Genomic DNA, 12,057 nt, shown 5'->3' with positions numbered 1-12,057 from the left:
TAGTTACGATATTAGGTTACAAAGCATCATTGAGCTGACGCAGCCACTTTTTTTTTGTAACGAAAAGCAGCAGAATAATAAGAATAAACTTTAAAAAAGGAATTAAACGATAAATTTTCATTTCATTTAACTATGTTTTAAAGATAATATATATTTTTTTAAAACAATGAAAAGGAACTAATAAAAAGTTATGAACAAATTAACACATTTATATCACTTTATTATTGGCTGCAGCAAAGAAACCAACTGTTTTAAAATTCTTTAATATGGTTGGTTTATACATTTAGATTCAGTGAGAAACTAAGTGCAACATCAATCGTATTTAAAGAATTTTACAACAATTGCAAAGCTGCTTTCTTTGTTGAATACAGTCTTTGTAACGCATGAATCAATAATATTATTATTACTGGAAAATAGTTAACATGTTAAATTTATTATCGCTTACCATGGTCGTCCTCGTAGATAATCACCACCTTGGTCCAATTAAGGAACTCCATAATGTCCTGATAAGCGGCGTTGAGCAGACTTTGTGCGGGATAAAGATTAATGCTGAACTCTTTCGCTTCCGTCTCCAGGTCCAGCCTGGCCTCGAGATGTGGAATGTCGAGAGCGTCGCAGATACTGTGAATATGTTGACCCAGGATCGGATCCGAAGGTCCGAAGACCGCCTGGACGCCGTGCTTAACTTGCTGGCACGCTGCAACAAAAAATGACATGCGCGTTTTAGCACGAATAGCTTTTTTGGCAAATTTGTTTGAGCAAGCAAGATGGTAGCGATGTGTACTAACAACTTGGCAACAAACTTGATTCGAGTATAACTTGGCAACTCTGCGTCCGCATTAACGAGCAATAATTCAAGCGGATACTCTCGAAATGAATTTTCGAAGCGCTGATTTTAATTATCCGGAGAAAAATCGCGAGTGTAATGCTGCTATTAGTTTAATCAAGTTTTTCCTTCCTTTGCGTAATTAACGTTTCTCCATCCAAGCTCCCGCTCTCGCGACGAGAGAGAAGAAAGCGATTAACTCGAAATTACGAGTTTTCCCCGTACCGTTAATGCCGACATAATAATGCCGTGTCACGGTCGATAATCCACCCCCAGAGCATGGCCAAGAAAACCGCCGTAAACTGAGGGTAACGCCGCATTAACGCTACACTACGTGTAGTACACGACCGTGCTATTCGCCCTCCCTTATGCCACTTTGAGACTATTGCGCGAGCATAAGGGTCAGTTGCTGTACGTACAAAATAACCGAATCTGGAACGTACTGGCACACCCGACGTTATCTCGTGTAAGTTCCAAGTGTTACCGCACGTCCGGCCAACGTTAGACAACCCGACCCAGAGTTACTCGGCCATTACTTCACCCGTCCGCAGGAACAAACCCGCCTGCACGCTTGTGTTCTGTCGCCAAGTTAATTTACGTTGTCGCACGCGGACAGAAATCGATTTTCGGAGCGTGCCGTACTCCGAAGTTACCGCCGCGTCTGGGAAACAACAAGACAACGTTAGTTAGATCGAGTGCCACGAATAGCGAATCTCGGTAAACGTGAGCGCTATCGCACTTCCGGATTGCTCGCGAGTTACGGCGCGTGACGATTGTCACGTGAGAAGCTGCAAGGAATTGCGAAGCAGATAGAACGGATATGCGCAATCAACGTAAACGCATAAATGCTGAAAACATTTGCCAAGTGTCTTGTTGTATATACGTTGGGATAAAATCTGTAAAATCACGTAAACGTTTAACTACTAAAAATTTTCATTAGTACAAGGTTTGTTAGTACAAGAAAGTTTGATCACAAAACGTTGTGTCTATCAAATTTACATTAGTAACGTATTTACAAAAACAAACTTTGGAGCGTTAGTTATATTTTATTAAATACCAAAAATAATGATTAACATTCAAAATAGTCACTTTTAGATTAATACATTAAGCTTTATAAGTATTAATCAGATAATAAGTTGATGCTATTTATTATCATGACGTTAAAATAACATCGTTATTTTAATATCAGAATAATATCAGTTTGTTACTTGAGTAATAATTTGATGAACACATAAAACACTTTGTGGTAAAATTTTTGTATTTTATAGAGTAATGCAATGATAAATAAATGTTTAGGTTTATAGAAGCCGTTAGCAATATAGATATGGTAAAGCTTCTTTCGGGTTTCAAAAATGCTCTTTTCATGATAAATGATTAAGCCATCCCGTATAGTTATCTCTGATTATCACAAGAGAACAGTGGAAAAGATCAACGAGAAGCTGGAAGCCAGCGAGTAATGGCTTCTTGTACAGTGAGATAATGGGTTTTCGAGGTTCCATTATCATTCCACGTTACGGTAGTGATATCGTCGTCATTATATGCGGATTACAACAATCCGGATGGTTCCTTTCTTTACAGTTTCTTTACCGTTTCTAATGACATGACCAGTAATACAAAGCTGCAAAGAAAATACCGAAAAATTTAATACGAATAGTTAATATTCCATAGCGTTTCAAATTAAAAATTTGTCGTCGATTTGATCGGAGAAGTATTCGCATTTCACGAAAGATATATCTGTAAAATAACTTTTCATCACTTTAGTGTAAGATCTTAATAATAAATAGTTCGATCGCGCGGAACATTATACACACGTAATTACGTTATCTAAAGATAAGCATAAGGTAATTAAGAAGCACCTAAAAACCTGCAAACGTCGAAATTATCAAAAAAGAAATGTTTTTTGTTTTTCGTTTAAATATGTATAAACTTATATACAAATTTATTTAATTTATTGCGTAATAATTAATTTAACATTTACGACATTTCTGTCTATATATTTTTAATTGTATTGCTTTAATCTACTCAACATTAAATTTACAGATTATTAAGCACATGGAGGTAAATGGTTAAAGCTAAAATAAACTTTCAGTCGATTCTGACGCTCAAAGGGCAAAGCGTGGAAAAATCAAGTTGGCTGTAAACGAGTCTCTCTCTCGGAAGTAAACGAGGTTTAATTCGTTGCCTAATAGGATGATCGTTAGCTTCGAAAAATGTGCCTTCTCTCTCTCTCTCTCTCTCTCTCTCTCTCTCTCTCTCTCTATATATATATATATATATATATGCGTGCACGTACGTGTGTATGTCTACACACTATTTTAAAAAATACTTTGCATTCCTCTTCCTAATCATTTTCAATATAAAGTGCGTTATAATAAATTGAACTCTATTATTCATTCGATCGCTTCTATTTTTTTAATCATGCGTATTTAGTATGTTGTTTTTTTATAAATATTCGTTTTCACTTTTAATTGTATTTTATCCTGGCAACAGGCGGACGGTTGAATCAAATGGACAATTGCACTCAGTAGAAATAAAATACACGCTATAAGATAAAAGTAATAACAGTACACGAAAAGATTGTAGCGATAAAAATGGAATATAAGAACCGAAAAGATCTCTTGATCGTTAGCGCAGAACAAATGCGTTTCCTGACTAAAAAAGGTGTTCTAATAGATGTTCTTTCAACCACAAATTTTTCTTTGACTACTTGGGATCGATATATTTTCAGTAAAAAAATTCTTTTCTATAATATTAAGCTCATCTTTTAAAAAACGGAACATTCAATGAAATCTTTAACAAATTGAATTTAACCTGATTCGATTAATTATCAAGCTAAAGAATATTCTCTCTCTCCCTCTCTCTCTTTCTAAAGAATATTATTTTTTAATATCCGTCGATTTTTTTTCAATCTAGCAGCAGTGGTTCGCTAAGAAGAAAGGAAGGAAAAACGTCGAATTTAGCGGCATGACGGAAATAGAGATCAGAGCAGATGGGACAGAAAGCGGAAAGTAAAGGGATGTCAGTAGGTAGCTGAATAGCGAGGAAATAAAATGCACGTCGAAAAATGGAAGCAGACAACTACTGCAGGCAGAAAGAATATAATGTTGAATATGATGTTGGAATATCAAAACCAAAGAAAGATGGATAAGAAATAACACGATGATACTCAATCCATCAGATATCCTTCCATATTATTTTTTGTTACACTTTGTTTTTTTTTTCAATGTTGACGTCTGTGTTTTGTAAAAAATAACAATGCAATTCACAGTTTGCAAATAATAATATAACTGCTCAGTTTTAATATCAATCTCCACTAGTCCGTCTTTTCCTATTTTTATGTACGTGATCGTTGTAACGGACGGAAAAACATTTTATAATATCTATAAACTTTTTATCAGAAAACAATCATTTTAAAAGCTTCACCGATATTATGTAACGCCGTCCTCGACCATATAGAAAATCAATGTATTATAATTCATATGAAGAGTTTGAGAATTTCCGCAGATTTTGTTACTCGTACATTTCTACAATTAAATTAGCGGAAAATTTTCAATTTTCCGAGTAAATTAAGTGTACAATCGTGCTGTTTTTTTAAATTGTTATTAAACAGAAACGAGTTGTATATTTGTGAAAGAAACAATGGCTAAAAGAATAAACGAGCTACATTATGCCATACATAATCTACTGCGGAATGTACATCATTTCGGTACATGTATGGTCATTCGAACGGAAATATCGAACTTGTTGAACGAATATATCACACTCGACGTTCCACTATCGTATCAGAAAAAAATTGTTTCCGTACGCACACATAGAATTTCTTATATCATTTACAGCGCATACACGTACGCCAACATGAATATTTCTCACACGATGTACACCGCGCGATCGATGGACGATCGGCAAAACGATCTATATAAGTCTGACGTTTTATTGCCTTCGTGTTCGGTGTGTCCTATCAAGAGGCACTCGAAAGATATAAACCGGGACAGGGAAAAGCGGCGATATTTTTGACATTATTTGCCCGCTCCAAATGGAGCAATAATCGCAATTTTCAACGTTTCGCGACTCTCGAGTATTTACCACTTTTATGATTACTTTTGGTATAAATGGCAAACAATGACACCATCCGCGCATTATTTTGAAAAATAAAGACAATTTATATTGTTGCTAAAATATACAAAAACACTTCCCTTCAAAACGGGCACATTTTTGTAAAAATTGAGTTATGAAAGAATTTACCGTTGAGTCATAAATTCCAGATGAAAAAAGCACTCTCGATTCCTATTATAAAACGCGGTTCTTTTTACTATACTTTCAAAATAATTCAAAAACGCATTATTTCAAAAACAAAACAAATGTGCTTGTAACGAAAAACTGTAACATTTTAAAATATTATTAAAAATATAAAAATGGAAAGTTCTATTATTACATCTGACGATGTGAGTATTTATGTAAAATTTGCCCAATCCTCTTATTGATGTAAAGTTATCTAATTATTTCTTTTCCTTGATTCTTATGTAAAATCATGTTTTGTAATACTTATTTGTTAATTTTATAAAGAAATAAATTAAATTAAATTTTTTATGTGTACTAATAAAACTTTAATAAATTTCACCCAAAAGTTTATTTGTATCTATATCGCATGTTTAAAAGTTATTTATCCAAAATTGCAGTAAAATATAATCATTGCGCTGCATTACAATCTAAATTATTTGTTTCTATTTTAGATCAAACATTTTTAGTTAATATCAGCTTTTGATTGATTTTTTCAGCTAATATTGTTAGCTAATATTGTGCAACTAAAATTTTCTTAAGTAAATGTTGCATCAAACAATTATTATGTACAAATATCTTTTCTCGAAAGTTAAACTTTTATAAGAGTATTTTAAATGTTCTAAAAAACATTTTAGACTTTCTTTTTTTTGTTTCTTCTTGAACAAAAATTCTTCAGTCAAACTATTTATATATATATAAATGCGTATAAGATATCTTAATGTAATATAAATATACTGAGTATTCTGCATTGGTTGAATGCATTTCTGCTTTAGAGTGAAATAAACGTAATTTGTTCAGATCATGATGGATCTCGTCGCAGAATTTCGAAATTTTATTCGACACTTTTCGCAGCAATATAGCCCATGGCTTTTGTCACTGATGAACAAAAAATCATCTAACGGCAACCTCGGGAATAAATGCAATTTCGCATTCACCGGGATTTACATCGCGGAAAAGTTATCCTCTCTAAAAAATTCGTCTGTAGTAAGAGCTCTGGTGATACTATTTTATATATATTGCTTGTTATTTTACGCGAATAATCGATGGTTCAATTTATATATAAATGTTTTAATTTATATATAAATGCATTGTGTAAAAGCATATTATTTCTCAACACTTTTAACCGACTTTTCCACATGACGTAATGGACGTAAGTTATATTAATTAATGTACTTGCATGTAACGATATTAATCCTGAAATTCTACTGTGGGAAAATTTTCAAGTGTTAATTTAAGTTTAGAACAGTTTTTGTTATTAAAATTTTGTTTAAACACGATTAATAAGATTGTTCAACATTGAAGTATTTTTAAAAAATAATGTTAGTTCAATTATAACAATAATATAAATCGCTTGATTATTTGACAAAATAAAATATCAAAAAAAAAAATATAATTGAGATTAATTGATGTTGTATCTCAAATATATATTATTTTAATATAATTTAACAACTTTTTTGCTCGTTTTTGGTCGTTACTTTGATATTTTGTTAGTTCAATTATTCTATATCTTATAATCTATAAAGTAAACATAAAAAAATGTTTAAAAATTCTTAATTATGCGCGTGAATTTTTACCTAGAGTAGTGTTAATGTAAGAAAAATTACAAGAGTAATATTGCGTGTTTTAAATTATTAATTAATTACTAAAATTAAAATTATATTTAATTACATATATATCATTATTACTAATAGCAATATTATTAAAATAGCAAATTTTAATTATATTATTTTCTATCGCATATCTATACGACATTAAGGTGATAAGCACCTTATCGACGACTTCTTCCACTTAACTTATCCCGTTAAAGTAGTTGTTGATTGCTGTTCGAATTAATCACTTTATTTCATTGCGGTTCCTCTTATTGTTAGTTACGTTTCTGAGTTTCGCACTTTAATTCGGTTACACAGCCACTTCATCATTGAGAGTCTAACTTAATACTGCCCTACTAACAGTCAATCGTATAACCTTGCGTCAATTGATTCGAAGGCTATGCATAGTCGAGTAGCCTGGAACTACTTGTCTACTTGGTTCATGTTAGTAATTACATTATGCCCGAACTTTAAAGCACCAATTAAATGGCGTCTTGCAGATCCTTGAGCAAATTCTATGAATTTTCGATGACTCAAACAAATCTTCGGTGAGAAGCTGCGAGGAAGGAAATCTAATTTCGTCAAGCAAGGTCATATCGATAAATATATTATCCAATTTTATGTGGTTTTATCTGATAGAAAGAGTAATACGTAGTCTGTTCACTAATCCGTTAATTCTCGTAGATATCCACGGTCTGTTTTATCATCTTCGCGTGAATTCATAGAATGAATGTGAATTCATTTAAACTTCAGCTCGATAAGCTCAAGATATTTTATCTGCGGGATCCATAGGTAAGACGATATTGGTTTCAAGACGGAATTCCAAGTTACATTTGTAACAGCTAGACGGATTCAGTATCATCGCACGAAGAACAACGTCGGCAGCTCTTATTTCAAGGACGCAGTTTCTGGTCTCGAGTACTAAATTGGAAAGCAAGATCGATCGCAGTGCGGGAACGAAGGAAAGAGAGAGGATGACGCGTATTTTCGCGAAAGCAGAGCAAAACCGGGAGGGTTGGCTCGCAGACCAGGGAGCGTCCGGAAACGCGGTGAAAATAAGAGAAGGCGAAAGCGAATGGTGGAAGCGAGCCAGCTATCCCAACCGCCCAGCCAGCCAATCGTATCTGAATTTGTTTACGACGACAGCAAGCTGTCGAAAAAGTTTCTGTGGTTGACATCGACGTCGTGCACGAGAAATACGAAAGTCAACCCCTTTTAATGGAGTTCCCTGCCGCAGTCAGCTTGGCGTTAAAACGCGCGAGGACTCGGGTCAAAATGTCGCCTTTCGCTCGTCTGACGGCTTTACCGAGAGCTCAGCAAGGATTAATCATATTTCAACTTTCAAGAGATTCATCCGAAAATGGCTCAATTCCTCTTCAACGACCAGATCATCCGTAGTGAAGGTTCTCGAAGTTCTCAAGCCTATTAGGAATAAGTCCTGATACGCATTCGAGGATATGGTCTCGGCTTCGGTAGATGAGATCCCGTAGATCCGTTGAGATCAAGGTTAATGTCTGTCCATCTCACAATAGATAGAATTCGTACTCAGAGTTCGTACATTTCTCTGTGAACTTCCGTACAATAAATCGGAAGGAAAGTCTCACCGCGGCATACAATGGCTACCAGTGAAGATCATCGGTACCTATTCCAAAGTTCCTCCTTTTCCCCAATACACGCGAGAAGATTCAGTCTGCGAGATGCTCGATCTACTTGTCGTCGTCGACCAAAAATCGACTGGCGGGATTGTCGAGGGGCTGTGATACGTTATGAGCTTGGCCACCGGCCACGAGAGTTATCTTCCCTCTCTTGTGCCGTGCCAATGGCGTTCACGCTGATGAATCTAACCGCACGACTAACGGCGATTCCGCTATCTGGGATTGTGAGGGAGAGAGGTTGGTGCGGTATTCTTCTTAATTTCGCGAGCGAGATAAGACGGGGGCGAGTTTAAATCAATGATGCGAGAACGTTGGAGATAAAGCCTGGCGTGGTGATGACGCGGTGCCAACGTGGGTGTAAAAAAGAAACGCGATTACGCTCCTTCGACTACTTTACGAGCACTTTACTGAATACTATTTAAATTATCACGCCACTGTATAATCAGATAGATTAGCATCTTGCGCGACGTAATTACGTAATTTTATGCGTGCAGAACTGGCGTTAATAAGCGGCTCGTTAAGAGGATTAGTTATATAAATCAGTAATAAAACCATTACTTTTACGATTTAAAACATCAAAATTATTAATGTAGAGTATACGACGTGCAATCTAATTTAACTTTATGATTTCTCACTTAAGAGACGATACTTTAAAATTAACGAGCAAGTCTGAGAATAGTCTTCCGCTAACTATATTTTTTACTTCTGGAATTGCGACGGACTATTTTAGAAATATTAAAAGCTGTAATCCTGACGAGAAATTGTGAGAAAGGTAGGACTGAATTATTACGGAGGGGGGCGCAACGTGAAAATGTGAACAGCCGGACTTGGACTCATAATTATTCCGTGCTCGTAAAAAGATCTTGCCGGGTCATTGCCAAGGCATTCTCTCGAGACGCAGTAGATTTAAGCTCCTGTGAAGAAAAGTGTCTCCAATTCGTTGCCAAAAGAGAACTGTCGTGATGTATTGATATCGATATACAATCGTTTAGTAACAATAATATCTGTGTTTTCTGATCTTATTTTCTTTTTATTTGAATATTGATATTTTGTGCTTTATTAAATTGTAGAAAATACATTTTTTTAGTAAAATGGGATCAATCGAATCTTCCTATATGTAGTATATTTATTTTACGTTTGCAACAAACAATAGAATTAATTGTATATCCCTTTCCAGTTATTTTTCAATATCTATCTTTATAAAAATTGTTATATTTTCTTTTTATCTGCACATTGTATTCTACTTATACTTTATAGACTTGTAGAAAATATATTTTTTTAATAAAATAGAACCAAAGAGAACCTTTTTGCCATGTAATATATTTACTTAACATTTTTACAGCAAACAAAAAAATTAATTGTACATTGTTTTTCCAGCTATTTTTCAGTGTCTACTTTTATAAAAATTGTAAACGTTTGATCTACGAATGTATTTGTTCAAGCATTCGTATCTCTCTCGCAAGAGAGAACCCGCAAGAACTCTAATATATAAATACCGTATATAATTCTGCAAGAGTAAAACTATAAGACTAATTTTGTAAGAGTTTTTGCGACTTAATACCGTTACTAAACTTTAGTTTCTCAGAAAGCGATGCAGAAGCGTATTATTTTATCGCGCCCGGCGTGTTGCATAACGAGCAGCCTTATTGGCGGCAACCTCTCTCTTTTAAAGTTCTACGGATTATCGTATATACCGGCAGCTGGAACCTTAACAACCGCGTGGGTCGGGCATCCCCGTGAAAAGAGCACCATACTAATTGACTTCTCACAACTTTCGCAGAAACCGCCTTCCCCAGTAACTTTCAACTTCGGTATCGAGATGCGGACTATTCCTTCTTCCTCATACCGACGGCGCTCACTCGAATCTCCAACGACGAGGTCAGAGAACGCGGCTCATTAAAATTTCAAAGTAGCCAGCGTTACGTTTGGCCAGAATGTAGATCCGTTCCTCGTCTCAGAGACCCTCGTCAATTTCCTAGTTCCTACTTAGACATTAATTGGCAGTAATCACCTTGACGTACATCATTTTGTCATGATCGAATAAATGATTATAATAGATGATTTTGATTAAAAATAATGTTTAAACGAAAACTTTTTAAGTAAATATATAATAGTATATTTGATATATACACAGGATTAAAAAAGTTACTTTTATAAATATTTAATTGCAGTTATAATTTTTGTTCTTTGTATGAAATAATTATCATTACAAGAGAGTTCATCAATTCTGAAAAGTAACACATTACAGTCATAATTATTTAAAAATTAATAGATTAGTTGTTAGTTAAAAAGTGTAACCAAATTAAGTTACAGTTACTGAAAAAAAGTAATTTTAACTGTAACTTCGTTAGAAGTAACGAGCTACTTCCCAACTCAGTTAACATACCTACAGATACATAATTCGATTTGGGTTGGAAAATAAAGAAATAATTTAAAATAGAGATAATGTTAAAATAAAACAATAAGAATATTAAAATTAAAATATTTTTTGGACTTAATTCATAAAATTAGGATATATAATAAATGTAAAAAATATGTAGCTAAATTTGATAAAGTAAAACATGCATACTTAATATTGTAAGTATAAGTTTAATTATTATAAACAAATAAGATGTTGAATACATGCAATTTGGAATTTGATCCATTAAGCTTATAAGATAATCTGGATCACATAATTCACTTGTTTAATGCAAATAATATTGCAGTGGAGTAAATACAATTTTCTAGGAATAAATATCAGTAAAGAGCACCGACGTTAATATATTGTCAACATAAAGACGCAAATATTATGTGCACCTATTTATTTCTAATCTTAATATTGTTTGTTATTATTAATAATATCTCTTTATATTCCTTAATATTTATTTTAATATTACAGCATGCATTATACATTATTTTAATTTGTTATGCATACATATATTCTTTATCATTACTCATAATAAATATATGAACATAAATAATTGAATTAATTGTATAAATTACATACGGATGTTGTTTTATGCATTAAATCAAATTTTAAATTATTTTTTGTGGAACAAGATAATGGGATTATAAATGCAAACTACCCAAATTGTTGCTGCCACGAATGATTATGCAATAAATAATTTTAATAAATATTTATATGTAGGATTAGCAAGCAATATCGGAAAAAAAATTTGCAAATTATCATTTTTAATTAAATTTATCATTTTTACGATTATATTATAATAGAAAAGATTATTTTAAAATAAATGTGACACGAATGTTAAATACACTTCTTAAATACTTATTTTAAAAGATAAGTTGTAAATATAAGATTTTTTTTATTTTTCGCGAACAAGTTATAATAATTTATATCTTTTAAATAGTTTAACAACTAACCATGTCCCCATATATTCTTAAAAATATTTAAATAAATTTTAAAATGCTAAAAAAATTGTAAATCATATCAATTGTATCAATGTATATACATTTTAGAATAAAGCATACATTTTGAAACAAATTATAAATATTTGATTCTTAAAATGTATTTATATCTAAAAATATTCATATACAAAAATTTTGTAATAAGTAGACCTTTTATTGATAGCAATAATTAATAAGGATCTTTATTTAACAATAATTAATATCTCATTGCTTGTACATCGTATAAAGTAGAGCGATGATCAAAGTTTGGAATTATCAAACTTTCGCAAGTATTCACTGAATTGCTAAATCGATTAATTCAGCT

The 12,057-nt window shown here is 33.0% G+C and overlaps 1 protein-coding gene across 1 annotated transcript in view; it reads right to left on the bottom strand.

Moving 5' to 3' along the window:
* The window catches only part of LOC108756904 (glutamate receptor ionotropic, kainate 2-like), a 137,788-nt gene that overhangs the window by 82,111 nt on the left and 43,620 nt on the right, over positions 1–12,057 (bottom strand). The window contains exon 4 of the mRNA XM_018501070.1: positions 446–697. Within this exon, the coding sequence (XP_018356572.1) occupies positions 446–697 (252 nt within the window). The remainder of the gene's footprint in view (positions 1–445; positions 698–12,057) is intronic.

The sequence above is a fragment of the Trachymyrmex septentrionalis genome, unplaced genomic scaffold (genome assembly GCF_001594115.1).
Source record: "Trachymyrmex septentrionalis isolate Tsep2-gDNA-1 unplaced genomic scaffold, Tsep1.0 scaffold13, whole genome shotgun sequence".
Lineage (NCBI taxonomy): Eukaryota > Metazoa > Arthropoda > Insecta > Hymenoptera > Formicidae > Trachymyrmex > Trachymyrmex septentrionalis.
The sequence above is the reverse complement of the archived record's forward strand: the minus strand, read 5'-3'. Positions and strand labels throughout refer to the sequence as shown.